Raw genomic sequence first — 18,220 nt, forward strand, 5'->3', positions numbered from 1 at the left:
GTGTGCTCCGTGGGGGGTCAGGGGGTGTAGGGGGGTCGGGAGCTGCAGTGTGCTCCGTGGGGGGTCAGGGGGGTGTAGGGGGGTCGGGAGCTGCAGTGTGCTCCGTGGGGGGTCAGGGGGGTGTAGGGGTGCCGGGACCTGCAGTGTGCTCCGTGGGGGCCGGGGGGTGTATGGGACGGGGTGTGTCGGCTGGACCCACTCTCCCAGAGGCTGGGCTCTGCCCTCAGCATCCCCCTTGTCCTTCCACAGGGACCCCCCTGGAGGAGAGGCTTGGCCACGGTCGGCACCTATCACCCGCTCCCTCCCTCAGACAGGGCTGCTCTGGCTGGCAGTGCCCAGAGGACAAGCCCTGGAAGCGCCCCGTGTTTCAATCACTGTCCCTCACAGCCGGACCCTGGTTTACTGGGCGCTTAGTGCGTGCCAGGCCCCAGCTGGGGGTCATGCTTCCGACAGCTCAGGAGGGTCAGGGTCCCAGTGGAGAAACTGAGTCACAGTCCCTGCCCCCAGATTCTGCGCCCCCCTTTCTGCTGGGTCAAGTGAGCCCGGGAGCCAGCTGTGCAGCCTGCGGAGCTGCCCCCAGCACGTGGCGCTGCAGACCGGCCTCTTTTTTTGTATTTTTATTGATTTCAGAGAGGAAGGGAGAGGGAGAGATAAACATCAATGATGATAGGAATCACTGATCGGCTGCCTCTTGCACGCCCCCTACTGGGGATCGAGCCCACAACCTGGGCATGTGCCCTTGGCCGGATCGAACCCGGGACCGTTCAGTCCGCAGGCCGATGCTCTATCCACTGAGCCACACCGGCGAGGGCAGATGGGCTTCTGGTTAACTCTCACCAGAGGATATGGTTGTGTTTTCCTTTCATTAGTGGAGAGAGAGGCAGGGAGCGGCACAGAGAGAGAAAAATGGACCGGGTGCCTCCCACATGCAACCTGACCAGGGATGGAACCCGCAACCTGGGTGTGTGTCCTGACTATGTGCCTTGACCCTTCGGTATTTGGGATGGCGCCCCAACCACTGAGCAACCCAGCCAGGGCAGACCCTGCCTTCTTAAGCTCCCCCGTGGAGGCCCCTGGGAGGAAAGGCTCCTCCCAGTCTCACCAGGAGTGTGAGGAGAGGCCAGGCCAACCAGCTCTGAAGGCTGGAGCCTCCCGGGTCCTTGGGCACCGGCTCTGAGCGGCCTGCGTTCCTCTGTTGAACCCGGAGTGGAGGGTGGGCAGCAGGGAGCGCCCCAGGGGCCAGGGCTGGTCCATCACCTCTTCGCTCACTCATTACCATCCTGGGGGCTCACAGGGCACCAGTGCTGGCCAAGGCCTCAGCGTGGGTGGCAACCTCCCAATTCACAGCTGAGCAAACCGAGGCCCAGAGCTTGTGCCACACAAAGGCCTTTTCTGGGCCAGGACGACTGCCACCTGCCTGACACGGAAGCCGCCCTCTGGGGCCTGTGTGTCTGGATGAGGAGCCCCCGGGGGGGGCGGGGGTCCTGAGGAGTCCCCACCTCCCTGGGGCTCTGCACTGAGGACGAATGAAGGGGTGCAGGAAGGAAGGCCGTGTGGCCAGAGTGGGGACCCCAGGCCATGCATCCGGTGCTGGAGTGGTTGCTGTAGCCATGGGAGGGGGTGCAGGTCAAGAACCCAGGGGACCCCCTTGGATGCTGGGGCCAGCACGCTGGGCTTCCGATCCTTGCTTGGCCCCCGGGTGACCCTGCCGCCCTGCCCCCTGAGCCGCAATCCTCCCGCCCTCAAAGCCAGCGGCTCCCAGGTGCTCTGCCCCTGAGTCAGTGTTTGCCACTCGTGAGTCACCTTGCAGGGGTGGCGGTGGGGGGGGGGGGAGGGGGGAGGTGTGCAGCTTGCCGCCTCCTGCCGTCTCCGCCAGCCCTGGGGCCGTGGCTCTGAGACAAAGACCAGACACCCATTACTTTCAGGAGATCAATCTGGCAAATGGGATTCCGGCTGCCGAAGTCATTACATTTCGGACAGTGAGCCCTTCTTACCGGTTCAGAAATGAGCTTCCCTCCTCCCGCTGACTGGCCAGCCTCCCCCGAGGCCGGGGTGCAGCCCTGCTTCTAGAGCCTGCACTTGGCTTAAGGCATGAAAAATGCACGAGGCAGCGTGACCGTGAGAGGAAATGAACGGGCTTGCCTTACACAACGGCCCGCTCCCCGCACCTCCCAGGCCGGGCCCAGTCAGATCAGCCAGGAGCTGGCTTTACTCAACACTCTTTCTTTCTTTTTAAAAAAAATATTTTTACTGATTTCAGACAGGAAGGGAGAGGGGGAAGGAGAGAGAGAGAGAGAGAGAGAGAGAAACATCAATGATGAGAATCATTAATCGGCTGCTTCCTGCACGCCCCCTACTGGGGACCAAGCCCACAACCCGGGCATGTGCCCTGAGCGGGAATAGAACCCAGGACCCTTGAGTCCACAGGCCGATGCTCTAGCCCAGCCGGGGGCAAACTACGGCCTGTGGGCCGGATCCGGCCTGTTTGAAATGAATAAAACTAAAAAAAAAAAAAAAAAAAAAAAGACCGTACCCTTTTAGGTAATGATGTTTACTTTGAATTTATATTAGTTCACACAAACACTCCATCCATGCTTTCGTTCCGGCCCTCCGGTCCAGTTTAAGAACCCATTGTGGCCCTCGAGTCAAAAAGTTTGCCCACCCCTGCTCTAGCCACTGAGCCACACCAGCTATGGCTCAACACTCTTTCCAGGAACAGGGCTGGCTGAAGGCGGGAAAGGGGTGTCCCCTGCCCCTGGATCCCTTCAGCACAGCCCTCGGGGCCTGGCTCCAGGCTGGGGCCCAGCTGGGTCCCCAGGGAAGAGGCTGAACAACAGTTGCCCACAGGCTGGGTGGAGCCAGGACAGGGACACCTGAGCAGATCACGGGAGGGGGAGAAGTCGGTGATTGTGCGCCCCACTTTCCACTTCCCTATCGAGCTCCAATTCCAGCTGGGCACAGTGCTGCTCGGCTAAGAGATTCCGTTTCCCAGCCTTCCTTGCGGCTAGACACGCCTATGTGACCCCGTTCTGGCCAATGAGAATTAAGTGGGCGTGTTCGGGAATGGGGAGAGGCAGGCCCTGACTGGGTCCTCCTTCTACCCAGCAGCCTGGAGAGCAACGGTGATGGCAGGCCTCCAGCAGCCTTCGAGGACTCTGAGGTGAAGAGAAGGCGGAGCAACAAGCTGGCAAGAGCCTGGGTCCCTGATGACACGCGTGGCCTTTAAACAAGCCCTGGTTTATCTACGTCTAGGCATCTATTATGGGAAAGAAACACACACATTCATCTGATTTAAGAACTGCTTTTTTGAGTTTTGCTATACTATGCAGTCAAACCTAATCAGAACTGATGTGTTGGGAAAAACACTTAAAGAAAACAACATGTGCGAAATCCAGAGGCGTGGCCAGCGTGGGGGCCTGCAGACAGCTCGCGGGGGTCGCCTGGTGCAGGTGGCTGGCTGGGCAGGTCAGCAGGAGCTGGCCCTGGGGCACGGTCTGCCCCTTCCAGACCAGGAGCGGTGGAAGCAAAGGCCTGCAGGGCCCATAGAATAGTGAGTAGTGGTGGAGGGGCGTCAGGCATGTGTGGGGAGGACCAGGGCGGGGACTGGCATCTACAGGGAGTGAGGAGCTGCCAGCTTTCCCCGACGATCCATTGTCTCCTTCTCTCTGCTTGGCATCTGTGTGCCCACCTGTTCTGTAAAGTGGAAGCCGGCCCTGGCCGGCACCTGGCTGTGACCAGGGCTCCCAGCCCCAGAGCAGCTGGGCGGGGCCGTAGACTGGGCTGCATCAGTGGGGTGCGGGCAGAGGTGACAGGGAGCGGGCAGGGGTGGTGGGGTGCGGGCAGGGGCAGCGTCAGTGGGGTGCGGGCAGGGGTAGCGTCAGTGGGGTGTGGGCAGGGGTGGTGGGGTGCGAGCAGGGGTGGTGTCAGTGGGGTGCAGGCAGGGGCGGCGTCAGTGAGGTGCGGGCAGAGGGATGTGGATGCTGTGTCACGGCTTAAAAGGAAATTTCTTGTTTGGACTTTTCTGCTCTCCCACGCGGGAGCTCAGACGTGCTGTGACCCCACGAGAGCCTGGCAGACCCCGGAGACCAGGCCACCCTGGGGGTGTCCACGCAAGAAGACAGACAGGACCCGTCCCCTCCACACACAAAACCCAACCTCCCAGCCGAGAGCCGGTTCTCACTGCCTGGGAGCACGATGGGCGCCGCACCTGGGCGATGGGGTGTTACAACATGTAGTGGGTGGAGGCCACGCCCCTGCAGCGCCCAGCACAGCGCCCGCCACGGAGCGGATCCAGCGGGGGGGCCCCGGTGCTGCGGGTGTGGAGCCTCGGCACAGATGGGCAGCCCAGGCCCAGCCTCGAGCCCTCGCCGGGGCAAGGCCAAGGCCAAGGCCTGGCTCTCAATGTCCTTCCTGGCTGGGCCCAGCATAAGGGCTCCAGGCCAGTGCCGGAGTCCAGCTGTGCAGGGGAGAGGGAGGGAGAGGGGAGAGGGTCCATGGGGAACAGCAGGGAGGAGGCGCAGAGCAGGACTGAATGGGGGACCGACTCCCGGGCCGTAACAACCCTGTTGCCCGCTGGGCAGGGTGGCCCTGAGCTGTGAGAGGAAACGCAGCCACGGCCGCGGGGTGCGGGTGCACAATGGCCGCGTGCCTTGCTCTGGAAAGGCTGTGCTCCATCCCAGGCCGCGGGCGCAGCTCACTGTGAGCTGGAAGCCTGAGCAGGTGCGGCTGGGTCTGCCCCGTCCCTGTCCCCGGTCCCCCGCCCCGGCCCCACCCCAGCCTGCATGGCGGCTCTCTGGCTTCAGGGCCAGAGCGAGCCCACCTACCGCTGGTGAGGTCGTGGTCAGGTCAGGTCCCCTGCGGAGAACAGCACCCCCTCACCCCGTGGGGGGACGGAGCGGAGACAGAGTCTCTCCCGTGGCTGGTGGCTGGCGGGCTCCCCTGTCCCCTGTCCTCTGTCCCCTGTCCCGTTCCCTGTCCCCTGTCCTCTGTCCTCTGTCCCCTGTCCTCTGCCCCTGTCCCCTGGAGGCCATGTCGCCCACTGAGAGTTGCAGACAAGACATTGGGCAGCCCGGTCACCAAGGTAGCCGCTGGCCAGCCTGCCCTCCGCAGCCCCTGGCATCTTGGAGCCAAACAGCAAGTTCACTGCGGCCCTGAGCCTCCACCAGATGCTCCCCCACCTGGAGTCCTAACCCCACAGAGGTCGCAGGTCAGAGGTCAGAGGGTGGCCTGCGCAGTGTGTTCTGGGTGCACCCACGCTGGGTCCTCGGGCTCCCAGATGCCCTGTGGAGTCGCGCCCAGCTCTGGGGGTGGCCTGTGGGCTCCCCTTCCGCCCAGCGGGCCAGGCTCTGGCCGCCCTTCCTGGGGGGGGCCTCGATCCGGGGGGCGGAGGGAGGGCTCCCCGAGGCTCTCAGGGTCCCCCAGGATCTCCTCCATCTCCCACCACCTCCTCTCCTGGGCGGGCTCCAGGCCTGTCCCACCAGAGGGTGCCCTGCGCCTCCCCTAGGGGCCACCCTCCCCACGAGGGCCCTACCCCCCGAGGGGGCTGGGAACCCCCAGGGGACTCGGCAAACCACGCACGGAGAGGGTCTGGGATCCGAGCCGCCTCCCCGGTCCTCCATGGCGCCCAGCGCCCATAAAGCCGCCTCTGCCCCCAGAGTCTGAGCCCGCCTCTCGGGTCTCTCGCCCTGGGCACCGCAGCGCCAGCAGCCGGTCCGCCATCTGGGTTTCTGCCCCGCAGTCTGCAGGCCGGAGCGGACTGTGTGTGTTTCAATCCTCAGGGCTGCTCTCTGCACCGCCCGGCTGGTGGGTCAGCGGCAGCATGTCCGCAGGGGGCGCTGCTCAGGGTCCCCGTGCGTGCGCCCCACCTGGGGCTGGGAAGGACCCAGGCTCCTGGGGGCAGAGGCAGGGCCTGCGGCTCCGGAGCTGAGGTCCCCACGTCCTTGTTGGCTGGCAGCCGGGGTGGCTCTCAACGCCTGGGTGTCACCTGGACTCCTCACCGCCAGGCCCCTCCGCCTTCGAAGCTGCCAATGCAGGGCCATCTTACACTCTGAACCCCTCTGACTGCCCCTCTGCCGGGAGCCAAAGAAAACGCTGCTTTTACAGGGCTCACGTGCCCGGCCGGCGTGGCTCAGTGGTTGAGGGTCAACCCATGAACCAGGTCACAGTTCGATTCCCGGTCAGGGCACAGGCCCAGGTTGTGGGTTTGATCCCCAGCTGGGGGCATGCAGGAGGCAGCCGATGGATGATTCTCTCTCATCAGTATTTCTTTTCTTTTTAAAATATACTTTTATTAATTTTGGAGAGGAAGGGAAAGGGAGAGAGAGATAGGAACATCAGTGATGAGAGAGAATCATGGATCAGCTGCCTCCTGCACACCCCACACTGGGGATCAAGCCCACAACCTGGGCATGTGCCCTGATGGGGAAATCTAACCGTGACCTCCTGGTTCATAGGTTGACGCTCAACCACTGAGCCAAACCGGCCGGGCATATCAATGTTTCTGTCTCTCTCTCCCTCTCCTACCCTCTCTCTAAAATCAATAAAAACATACATATATATATATTTTTAAAAGGGCTCATGTGATTGGGCCAGGCCTACTTGTGATGAACTCAAAGTCAGCTGATCAGTCACCTCATCACTTCTTTTGCCACATGACACGGCATGCTCACGGGTATCGCATCACCACATTCCCGGTCCCTGCGATCAGGGCAGGGCCTCTTGGGGGCCATTTAGAATTCTGACCCCTGCACCCCCATTCCTCTCCAGGCCCCCCTCAGGGACCTCACTCCCCCTGGGGTTCACCCAGTGGGTCCTTGTGGCCTCTTGTCCTCTGCTCATACCACACCCCTGAACTAGGGGCTCCACTTCCTGAGGCACAGGCCCCGCCTCCCCAGAGGGTGAGAATGAAGTGAAAGAAGCCCAGCTCTGGGCCCGATGGCCGGGCCCCAATCCCAGCAACTGTGTGACCTCAGCCAAGCCCTTCCTTCTGGGCCTCAGTTTCCTCATCTGTGCAATGGGTTTAGCAGCATCATCACAAGGCCGCCTGAGGCCCATTAGGCAAGCACGCGCTCCTTATCTAGAAGGGGCTCAATACACGTCCAGTGTAACCTGAGTAGAAATTTGGGGGCACAGGAAACGCTTGTCCATGAAGCCAGAGACAAGAAGCAGGGGAAAGGCAGCCAGCATAGGGGGTGCTGCATGCTGGGGATGGTGGTTGAGATCAAACTCGAGGTTCAAAGGAGTCACTGTCAGGTCCCTGGTCTCCATCGTTTGTAACATTGCAGGCCCTGGATGCCAGCCGCCTCCTGGAAAACCATTCATTCACCCAACAATGGTTTATTGAGCACTTACTATATGCCAGGGCCAATCTTACCCCCTGGGGACAGAGCAGGAACCAGAGCGGACAGGGAGGTGGTCCCTATGGAGCTTACCGACTGGCGACGGACAGGACACAGATGATGACGGATTTGCCTCCCGTGTCACCCGGTGGACAGCAAAGTGTTGTGTGACGATACAGAATACCAGTGAGTGCTTTCAGGGAGGAATGTGAGGGCCCCTCTGACATTGGACATGTAAGCGGGGGCCACACAGAACCAGGGACAGAGCTGCACTTGAAGGGACAATGTGTGCAAAGGCCCGGGAGCAGGAACTCGCTTAATGTGTTCGCGTGACAAAAGGAAAGACAAGGGCGGTAGAGAGGAGAGGACAAGGGCCTGTGATGAGGCCGAGGAGGGACAGGCAGGGGCCAGAAGGTGCCAGGCTGAGCCCGCACTGACCGAGTGCCCGCCTCTGCCGGTCGCTTTTGCGTGGTCAGCTCCTCCCTCTGCCAGAAGCCCTGGGGCTGCAGGGGCTACTGTCCCCCCCGCCCCCCATGCAGATGAGGAAACACGGGCTGCAGATGTTGAGAAACTTGGCCCTGCTGGGCCCCATGGAGCCCATGGGCCTAAGACCCATCCGGGGTCCCTAGGGTGACCTCCTCTGGAGGCTACCGCCTTTGGGGCATTGGCTTGTATCCCTATTGAGTGGGAACCGGAGCCCCGCCCTGGCAGAAGGGTCCCCTCTGCTTCCTTCCGCCCGGTCCTTCCCGCCCTAAACAGATGTGGGACCTTGGAGCTGACGCCAGCCGCCCCTGCTCAGGGTGAGAGCTGCAGCCCATTTGGGAGGAAGGACAGGTGGGGTCACGCAGCCCTGCAGCCCTGGATTCAGCCCTGGGAGCCCGGGCAGCTGCGCCTGCTCCCTGCATGTATGCATGTATGTGTGCATGTGTGTATGCATGCACATACGCCAGAGAAAAACAACCGGTGAGGGGAGCAGGTCCCCTGAGTGGTCACTGAACCTGGCCCCGGCGCCGTTCCCTCCCGCAGCCGGCAGGGGGCAGCAGGACGCCGCGAAGCTGAGTTAGTGAACCAACCAGGTGTCCCGCCCGCGGCCGGTAACCCTCTCATCTCCCGGCCCCAACCCTCCAGAGTCCATCGGGAGGGGACACGGTGGGCGATGGGGGTCCCTGCATGCCGAGTCTGAGGCTGGCCGAGGCCGGAGGTGGGAGGAGGCCCCACCGGGTGGTTCTCTAAGGCGCGCCGCAGACCCACGGCTCCCGGGGGTTCGCCCTATTAACGAGCAGGGACACGGAGGACGATGGCAGCGGGGGCGTGGTGGCCCGCGGACGCGGTGCCAGGTTGGCGACACTGCCCCGCTGCAAGTCCCCGGGACGCGGGGTGGCCCGCGACCCCAGGCCCCGGCGCACCCGCGGCCCCGCGCCTGAGCCTGAGCGGCCGCCAGGTGGCAGCATCGGCCCGCGGCTCCGAGCTCCTCCGACGCTCCGACCCGCGCCGACCCTCTCCAGCTGCGGACCCAGGGCTCGGCCCTGACCCTCCAGTCTCCAGAGTTCAGCCTTCTGTTGCGCAGGGGGCACTCGGAGGTGAGGCTGCTACGGTCATTTCACGTATTTCTGTGCCTCAGTTTCCCTGCCTGTGATTGTCTCCAACTCCATGCGACTGGGAACACCGCGTCCTCCAGGCTCAGCACAGCTGCAGGCCCCCCTCCGATCGAGGGGCCCGAACGGCCACGCCCGGGTCATGGCAAAGGTTCAGGGGATTTGAAGGATTAAGAGGGGATCAGGGGCCGGGGGTCGAGGGGGACTGCAGGGGGCGGGGGAGGGCGGCTCTGAGCTCCAGGTCCCTGCCTGAGCTTGGCTGGGTGGTGACTGCACCCCCCGCCCCCCCAATACTCCCACGCTGGCGAGTCTGGGTCCCAGTTGGTCCTAGGGGCCTAAGCTCTCCCCAGCTCCATCCACTCGCCCGGGAGCAGGAGAGGGGCCCAGCCAGGCCCGAGGTTAGGCTCCGGGTCGCTGTCCCTGCCACCCCCCCCCCCACCCCCCAACAGCCAGGGCTTCAGCTAATTGGGCCTGCGGGCCTGGCGCCCACTCACTCCCCGGGGCCCAGGTGTGTGAGGCCCCGGCCGGCCGGTCTGACCTCCCGCTCTCCAGCCCAGCACAGGGGACCCCAAAGACGACAGGGGCCGGGGGCTGGGGAGGGGAGGCAGGGACCCCCGAAGGCTGGAGCTCCCCTCAAAGTCTGGGAAGTGCCCGCTGTCCTCCAATTGTCTCTATCATGGACTACTTAGTAGAAGGGCTCCCGCAGGTCATCTGAGCCTCCCCCTGTATCTGGCCCACCCGGCCGTCCCTTCCCGTCCCGGCCGGGCGGTAGCAGTGCTGACAGGTGCTGGCGCGGGAGCTGGGATCCAGGTCTGCGGGGAGGCCGCGCTGCGGGCGAAGGGTGTGGCCCGGAGGACCCCGTGCTGGGGGAGGGGGAGCGCCAGGACCAAGGTGTGGCTGGGTGGTCTCTCCCTCCCCCACCAGAAACTGGAGGCTGAGTGGCCGCCACGATCTGTACTGACCATTCCCGGCCCCCACCCCACCCCCACCCCGCGGGCGAAGAGGCCGGCCAGCCCCTGCGCAGGTGTCTCTTCCGAGCCGCGCCCTCCCCCGCGCCCCCCCCCCCCCCTCGCACCTAATCTCCCTCCCCCAGCCCCGTCCCAGGAGGACAGTCGGGAGGGAGCCGGCCTGGGGAGGGGGTGGGGGGGTGGATGCGTCTGTGTGTCACGGGGGAGGGAGGAGAAAAGGGAGGGGAGAGACGGGGAGCGAGGGAGAGAGAGCGCGCAGCGAGCGAGGAGGGCGGGCGGGAGGCGGGTCCTCCTACCTGGGGCGCGCTCGCTCCCTCGCAGCTCGTTTGCCGGGGCCGCGAGTCACCTGGGGAGGCCGACAAGTGCGGACACATTGGCCGCCGAGGCGCTCGGCGAGGCGCGCACGGCCCCAGGCGGCTGCGCCCAGGACAGGCAGCGCCCGCCCAGCCGCCGCGCTCGGGCCCGGGCCCGGGTCCCCGCCGGCGCTCGTGGGGCTCCGCGGTCGCTCAGTCGGGCGGCGAGGTTGCGCCCCGAGCCTCGGTCACTCCCCGGCCCCGGCGGCGGCGCCCCGCTCACCATGGTGGCAGCGCGCGCCCAGTGCCCGCGCCTCGCCCGCCGCCGGAGCCGCAGCGCCGGCTGAGCGCGGTCCGCCAGCCCCCGCCCGCCCGCCCCGCCGCCCGCGTCCCCTCCGCCGCCGCTGTTTATGGCGCAGCCCCCCGCCCTGGATCATGCACAGAAACTTTCGCAAGTGGATTTTTTACGTGTTTCTCTGCTTTGGCGTCCTCTACGTGAAGCTCGGGTGAGTAACGCCGTGGGCCGGGCCGCGGCCGGGGGTCGGGCCGCCGCAGGAGCCGCCTCCAGGGTCTCCCGCGGGAACGTCGGGACCGGCGGGGGCCTGGGCGGCTCTCCGGGATCCCGGCTGGCCTGGGTGCTGGCTCCTCGCCGCCGCCGAGCCAGGACGCAGCCGAACCCCTGAGCGGAGGGTCCTCCGAGGGCGCCCAGCCCGGGGCTGCGGGAGGAGCAGGCGCTCGGCGGCCGCGGGCAGGCTGGCGGGTAGCGGCGAGCGTGCCCGGCGCGTACTTTCACCTGTTTGGGCTCCAGGCCCCGGGGGTGGGACGCGCCTTCCCTCCCCCGGGCTGCGCTGGGCGCTGAGCCCGGGCCGAGCGCTCGCCGCCCGGAGGGCGCGCCGGGGCGGGTGGGGGGGTCGGGCAGTTGGGGAGGCCCCAGAGCGCGGGGGGCGCGCACCCCGCCCGCGAGCGCGCAGGCCGGTGCACCCGCCACGGCCCTTCGTCTCTATCCATCACCCGGACGTGTTGAAATTACCTTGACAACTCGTCCGGCTGGCTCGGGATGGGCCGCCGGGGCCGCCTCGGGCTCGGTCCGGGCTCCGCGCCCCCGCCCTCCCGGGGCCCTCGGCCCGGCCCCCTCTCGCCGCGCTCCCCCTCGAGCGGCCCGGCGGGCGGGCGGGCGGGCGCCCGGCGGGCCGCGCTCGCAGCAGTAGCTGCTCCGAGTCGTATTTCCACATTCCTGAACCCAGCCGAGTCCTTACCTGTTGAGCCGCGATCTCCTTTAGACAGAATCTGTCTCGGCCTCGCTCGAAGGGGGGGGGGGGGGAGCGGGGCGCTCGCCGGGGCGCCCACGGCCCCGCACCCCGCCGCTCCCAGCGCGCCTACTGTGCGCCGCGGGCAGCCCGAGGCAGGCGGTCCCGGCGGTGGGCAAAGCCCGCGAGCAGCCGGAGGGAGCGCCCAGCCAGGTGCCGGCGGAGACGCGGCTTCCCCGCGGGGGGAGAACCTCGGTCCACGGCCCCCTCCGGCGTCTCACAGCTGGAGAAACTGAGGCGGGTGAGGGCAGGAGGGAAGCCCTGGCCCGGCCTCGCCTGGCCGCGTGTTGTTCCTGGGTCTGCGTGGAGGCTCCGTCCCGGCTGTTTGTTTATGGAGGTGCAGGTTCGCGCAGGGAGCCTGTTGGGGGGAGGAGAGGGGAGGGAGACCGTGTTTCTGGACTCTCCAGCAGCCCCTGCAGTTACTCTTCCTATGCCCCCCAAAGGAATGGGCACCCTAATGAGGCCCGCTGCGCAGCACCAGGGTGCCCTCCCTGGAGGTCAGTGCCCTGACTCCTATGTTTAAGGACGCAGACACCCAGCGAGGAGGCCAAGCCACTTGCCCAGGAGAGTAAGGGACCCAGCTGGGACGGGAGCTGGCTCTGGCCTCTGAGGAGCACCCTTCCCAGCACCCATTCCCCCATGGGAGCCCTGAGAACCGCTCCCGGGGAGGGCTCTGTGCGCCCCCCCCCCTCAGTGCCCAGCCTGGGCTCCCAGGGCTGTCCCCCCCCACCTCCTGCCCCGCCATGAGCCTCCTGCCCCAACCCCCATGCCATGAGCCTCCTGCCCACCTGCAAACAGGACTGCGCTCGGCCATCTGACCGGGGTGGTGGCCAGTGCGGGGGTAGGGAGAGCGGGCCTGGGAGACCCGGCCTGTGCACCCAGGCACGAGACAGCCACTGGGCATGCAGAGAGAGGCTCAGGCCCTGCCCTCCACTCCCATCAAGGAACCTGGAGTGGAACATCCTCCCGGGTGCCCCCCAAAGCACACACTCTCCTTCCTGGAGAGCAGGGAGACCCAGAGGCACTGTGGCATCCACTAAGGGCCCAAGGGGGGCTCAGCCCCTGCCACCAGCTCCCCTCCCCTCCTTGATCTTGGGGGGGAGGGGAGAGGAAAGAGGGGGAGGAGGAGGACCCCTGTCACCTCAGGGGTTAAGTGACCTGGGAGCCCTGTGCCCTGAGGTGGAGGTTTGGGTGGGCAGTGCCCCCTACACCCCTCCTCCAGTGGCCTTGGCCGAGCTCTTTAACTGCCCAGCCCACCTGCCCTCATCTTAAAAATGGGGTGACTGTAGCGCCTCCTTTCCTGGGTGCTGTGAAGGTTAGTCCTGGGGCCCTTTGTGTGGGATTGGGGGGTGTCCTCTCACACCGGCCCAGCATTTCTTACTGTTAATGCCGGGGACCTCACAGCCACTACAGACCCCCGGGGGGCCTCCACAGCACATCTGGGGCCTCAGAGTCGGAGGAGTGGGCCCCAGGTGAGAGGTGGTATGTGTTGGGATATTCCGTGATCACACCCTGCCTGCCCACAACTGTGCACACACAGTACCCCCCCCCCCACCCCGCCCTCAGCCAGCGCGGGTCTCAGCCCCTGGGAGGGCTCCCAGACCAGCAGGGATGGAGAACTAGGCCCTCAATCCCTTGGGATTGGGGTCCCAAGGCCAGCTGTGCCTTGGGTTTGCACAATTCTAAAGCCATCGGCCTTGAGGAATCACCGTTTCTCAGCTGGGCACTGAGCGGCTCTGAGCTCCAGCCCAGAAGAGGCCAAGCCAGGGCCCGGAGGACCCGCTGTAGCCTGGGTCCCCTCTGTCCCCGGGGAACCAGGGTCATGAAGTCCCAAGACCAGCCCTGCTCCAGGCCTGCCGCCTGGCCTTGGGGCCTGAGAGCCTTGGACCCGGAAGAATGGAGAGGAGAGGCAGCCCCTCTCCTGGTGCTGGGTGTGTCTCCGCAGAGGGAGAGACGGAGGCGACTGGATCCCCCAAATCCACCCCCGCCATGTTGCTGAGGCCTCTGTTTTCGGGTCACCTCGCCTGCTTTAAGCCTTTGCCCCAGCTTAGAGGGGCTACACTGCATCTAGAGAAACACTGAGGTGTAGCCACGCTCCACAGACAATAGCAGGTGGAACTCAACCCGTGGTTCTGGGCTTAAAAAAATCACTGGAAGAAGGATTGTTCAGGAAAGTGTGTCCCACTCTTACTGCAATCAGCCCTCAAGAGACAGCAAAAGGAGTGGGGGGGGGCGGAGCCAGAGCTGGGGGCTCTGTGCACCTGTTGGGGGTGCGTTCACACTGTCAGCCTCTCCCAAGAGACCCAGAGGCCGGCCCTGCAGACACCAGTGCGCATGTGCACAGGTGAGCCCTGCCAGGCTGGGCCTGGTTGGCCAGAGCAGTGAGGGCCTGCGACCCACAGCCAGGCTCACCAAAGTGAAGGGCGCGCAGGCAGAGGCGCAGCACACACAGTGCATCTGTGTGCACACACCTGCGCCCTCCGGGACGCGCCCACGCCCCTGCCGGCGCACAGGCACATGCAGGCACATGCACACAGCACACACTGCCCAGCGCAGCCCCGGGGAGCGAACGCCCCCGCGCGGTCACCCCGCGGCGCGCCCCCCCAGGTGCACCCTCCGGCGCAGCCAGAGCCCTGTGGCTCGCCCCAGTTGCGGGGAAGGGGTCCCAGCCAAGGCGGTTTGGGCAAGCCCTGGGGGCGGCTCCCGCCGCGCGCTCGGGTCAGCCTCCCCTTTAAAACACCCGCCCGCGGAGGAGGCGGATGTAGGGGCAGCCCGGCCAATGGCAGCTGCGTGCCTCGGGGACTTGGAGACGTGAGGCAGAGCGAGTGACAGAGCCGGTTCCGACCGATCCACGGACGGAGGTCCAGTCTCGGCGGCTGAGGCTCCCCGGTGTCCCCTGCTGGCCCCACCGCCTCCCCGCGCTCCAGCCCCAGGGCGATGCGCAGCCCTGGCGGCGGGGCACCGGCGACCACTGCGCCGGGACCCGCACGCCAGGGTCCCTAGCGCCCGCCGCCGCCGCCCTTCCTCGGGGAGGGCCCTGGAGACCCCGGCCTCCGCTGGCCCAGGCGCCCTGCCCGCGGGGCCTGCCCAGCCCGCCGGGAGCGCCGGCCCACCATGCGGCTGCTGTCGCCGCGCAGCGCGCTGCTCTCCGTGTACTGCCCGCAGATCTTCCTCCTCCTGTCCAGCGGCAGCTACCTGTGAGTGCGCGGGCGGCGGGCGGCGGGCGGGGACTCCTCAGCCTGGAGTGCGGGAGCCCCGGGAGGGAACGAGGCTGGGAGGTCCTGGGCGGGGCGCCGGTGTCCAGCGCGCGCAAAAGCCGGGGGGCATTGGGTCGCCTGGCTGCCTAAGCCCCCGAGGTGGAGGGCGGGGTGGGGCGGAGGGCTTTGGCGGAGACGGGTGGTTTGGGTTCGAGCAAAGGTGGCTTCCGAGAGGGGATTATCCCCCACGGCCAGGCTGCAGGCACCGGGCGCGAAGGCCGGAGGGCTCTGGGGCGGGGCGGAGATGCCCTGCACGCCCAGCTGAGTCCTGGACCAGCGCTGTCCCCTCCCCATATAAGCCCACGCGGCCCACACTGTGGGGCCACATTTGAGAGGGTCCCACGCACGCCCCCGCCCCCCGCGGAACAAGGGCGCACACGTGCACGCCGCTCCCCTCCAGGCTGAGAGCATCCAATTGCCCTGGAGTCTGCGGCTTCTCGCGCCTTCCGCCTGGTCCGGCCCGGCCCGGCCCGCTCCTCACCTGGGGGTGAGGGGGAGCAGAGTGCGCGCGCGGCTCTCACCGGTGTGCCCCGGGGTCCCGGCCCGGGCAGCGGCGCGGAGCGTGGGCGCGCGTGTGCATCGGCCGGGCCAGCGATCGCCCGGCTCCGGGCAGCTCTAGGCAGGGCCCGGCCCGGCCCAGGGAGCCGCGGGGCACGTTGGCGCGGCGGTGGCTTCGCTGGGTTCCTAATGGGACGCATATGCTCTGGCCTCCGATTTAAAAAGAAGTTTGATTTATGGAACCGCCGTTTGGGGGAATTTAAGCTGGATGCTACTGATTAAACCTCAGAGCCAGCTCTCCCTCCCGCCCGGCCTCCCTCCCCTCCCCTCCCCCTCCCCCTCCTTTACACGCGGGCCACGTCCGGGGTCGCCTACCGCGGCCTTCCCGCTCCTGCGCCTCCCCTCCCCCCACGCGGCCGCAGCTCTAATAAATGGCCGCGCCCCCACCCCCTTTTAATAGCGACACAGCCAATTCCTCCTCCAGCTCCTAGGAAATTACTATCCTACCAGTTTTCCTTCTATAAATAGTCGCGCATCTTGAAACAAAAGTTCGCAACCACAGCCAGATGCTGCGAGGCCCGCGGTTTGCCGGGCTGTGGGACATAATTACAAGGTCCGGGCGCGGAGCGCTCCAGGCCGGCGAGCAGCCGGCTGCGGAGGCATCGCCTGGGGCGGGGGGAGCGGGCTGCCCCGGGCGGCGCGGGGCGGGTGGGGACCGCCTGAGCGGCGGGGACTCGGCTCGGGAAGAGCCGTGCTGCTGGCGCGGCTCCCAGGAAATGGATCAGCCCAGCGGCCTGGGCTCCCGCCCCGGGGTCCCCGAGGTCGGAGGTGGCGGTCAGCAGCCTCGCCCCCCAGAACCCAGCACCCAGCCTCACATCTGCACCCGCAGCTGCGCTCTGGAGCCAGCTGGCTGAGGTGGGGTGACGGGAGGTGTGCAGGGTGGGGACCCGGACTCCTGGGCTGGTTTGCAGTGAGGTTCCGAGAGAAGGAGCTGGCGGGGGCGGGGGCGGGGCCCGGCAGCAGCTGAGGGCCGTGGGCAGGTGATGCCGGCTTACCTCCGCAGACCCCGGGCTTTCCTTGGGGTTTGGCCCCCAAATCCGGTCTGCAGTGGCCACGGTGTGCGCTGCCAGCTTGGTTGGCAGAATTCTCCTACAGCGACCGCTTTCCCAAGTGTTCCTGGGCCGCCGCTGGGGTCTGGAGTGGGCACTGGCCCCTGCCCTGCCTTCAGCAGCCCGGCCTGGCCCGGCCGCCAGCCCAGCGGGAGCTGCAGTCCCAGCCCCGGGGGAGAAAGTGCTGAGCCGGCCTTTCCTGGGCAGAGGGAGCTCAAGATGTTCCCAGGAGGGGGGCGGGGGCTGGAGCATCTCCGGCATCCCTGCCCGGTTTGGGTGGGCACAGCCTGGTTTATGCGGTGATGCCAGGGTGGGAGCAGGGCCCAGCAAGGGGAATGCAGTGCGGGTGGTGAGGATGGGAGGCTGAGCTGATGCCTGCGGGCAGGTGAGCCGGCCAGTGCCAATGCGCTCGGAGAACTGGGGTCAAGGGAACGCTGGGGGAGCTGGGCCCTGCGGGATCTGAGGATGCCCAGGGCAGGAGGGGCCTTGGGCGGAAGTTTCTTTCTTCTCCAGAGAACTTTCCAGAAGGCATCCCGTGGCTGGGGTCGCACACTGGTGGACAGCTGATCCTGCCCTTCCTCTGGCTGCTCTCCCAGCTCCCTGTCCCGGCCTGTGGTCGTGCACAGCGAATCCCAGATGCATGCCTGGCCCCTGTGCTGATCGGGTCCGACGGGTGTGCTGGCCTGGAAGGGCCTGACCCCCTCCCCCCCAGGCCTGGTGCCGAGCTGGGCCAGATGCGCTTGTGCAGGGCGGCTCTGGCCAACCACGCCCTCCTCTCCGGGCAGAGCAGAAGCTCCCGGGGCTGGCGGGTCAGCGAGGGCCAGGGGCGGGCAGGTGGGGGGCGCAGGCCAAGAGGATGCTGCGGTGCCAGGTCAGCTGGGATGGGGGCCTGGTGGAGGCCTGATGCCAGGACCAAGCTGACTTTCTGTGCTGGGCAGGTCCTTCCGGCCTGGGCCGCCCGCTCCCAGATGTGGGGGTTGGCTGCAGTGACCCCCCAGGTCTTCCGGTAGCAGCCTCGCGGTGACCGCCTGCTCCGGGGAGCGGAGTGAGTCACGAGTGACAAGGCGGTTACTCACCGACCACCTGGCTGTGGGGGGTGGGGGCCCTCGCCACGGCCCAGCCCAGGCTGGCCTCTTCCTGGCTCCGCCGCCGTGGCTTTGGTGGTGGTGTCCACCGCAGCCCCAGAAGCCCTGTGGGCATGACCCTGGGCGGGGGGGGGGGAAGGGGTGAATCAGGTCCCCTCCGTGGCATCACAGCCCACGTGGGGGCAGAATGGGGCCACCGCTGAGGTGGGACAGGTCGCCCTGGGAGGAGAGCTCCCGGCCGTTGGCTGGTCAACAGGAGGGACGGGAGGAGCTGTGCTGTGGGCCCTGGCCAGGCCCACGGGCCTCTCTGGGCTGCGGTCTCCTTGTCCGTCACTCTCCTTCGCACGCTCAGGTCCGGCCCACGTGCCCGAGGGTCTGAAAGCGAGAGCAGCGCTGGAGAGGGTGGGTGCGCGCAGGGGTTAGAGCCAGGGGACTGACAAAATCTTAGCGCCCCAGGAGCCCCGGCTCAGGTGTGCAAACCAGAGAGAACCCCAGGAAGTGACTGACATGTGAGACTCGCCAAGCGCTAGTTAGGGGGGGCGCAGTGTGCTCTGGAGGGGACTCCCTCTGACCTCTGTGTGTGGGGAGGGTGCACGGGGGGGGGGGGGAGGCTCTGAGCTGTGCTGAGGCCGTAGGAGAGTGGCCCCTTTTCTAGTCAGGTTTCCCGTGAGTCCGTACGAGGCCCAGGGGCCAGGTGGCAACCCAGATCCCATCCCCACTCCTCCACGTACTGCCTGGGCGTCCTGGAGCCTCGGCTGTGTCCTCTATACA

General features: G+C 66.6%; 1 protein-coding gene and 1 long non-coding RNA gene across 3 annotated transcripts in view; one reads left to right on the top strand and one right to left on the bottom strand.

The window, feature by feature from the left end:
• Positions 1-3,087: 3,087 nt before the first annotated feature.
• Positions 3,088-10,282, bottom strand: LOC132226886 (uncharacterized). The gene is made up of 2 exons (XR_009451080.1): positions 10,197-10,282; positions 3,088-3,256 (listed from the first exon to the last, which is right to left on the bottom strand). It is a non-coding gene; the product is annotated as an uncharacterized LOC132226886 (long non-coding RNA).
• Positions 10,236-18,220, top strand: part of WNT7B (Wnt family member 7B) — a 48,980-nt gene continuing 40,995 nt past the window's right edge. Inside the window, exon 1 of one of the 2 annotated variants that reach the window (XM_059681393.1) lies at positions 10,236-10,699. In XM_059681393.1, coding sequence (XP_059537376.1) covers positions 10,604-10,699 — 96 coding nt within the window. In that variant the 5' untranslated portion in view covers positions 10,236-10,603. The remainder of the gene's footprint in view (positions 10,700-18,220) is intronic. The other variant, XM_059681394.1, reaches the window with a different exon arrangement.

Source organism: Myotis daubentonii, chromosome 2, assembly GCF_963259705.1.
Source record: "Myotis daubentonii chromosome 2, mMyoDau2.1, whole genome shotgun sequence".
NCBI lineage: Eukaryota > Metazoa > Chordata > Mammalia > Chiroptera > Vespertilionidae > Myotis > Myotis daubentonii.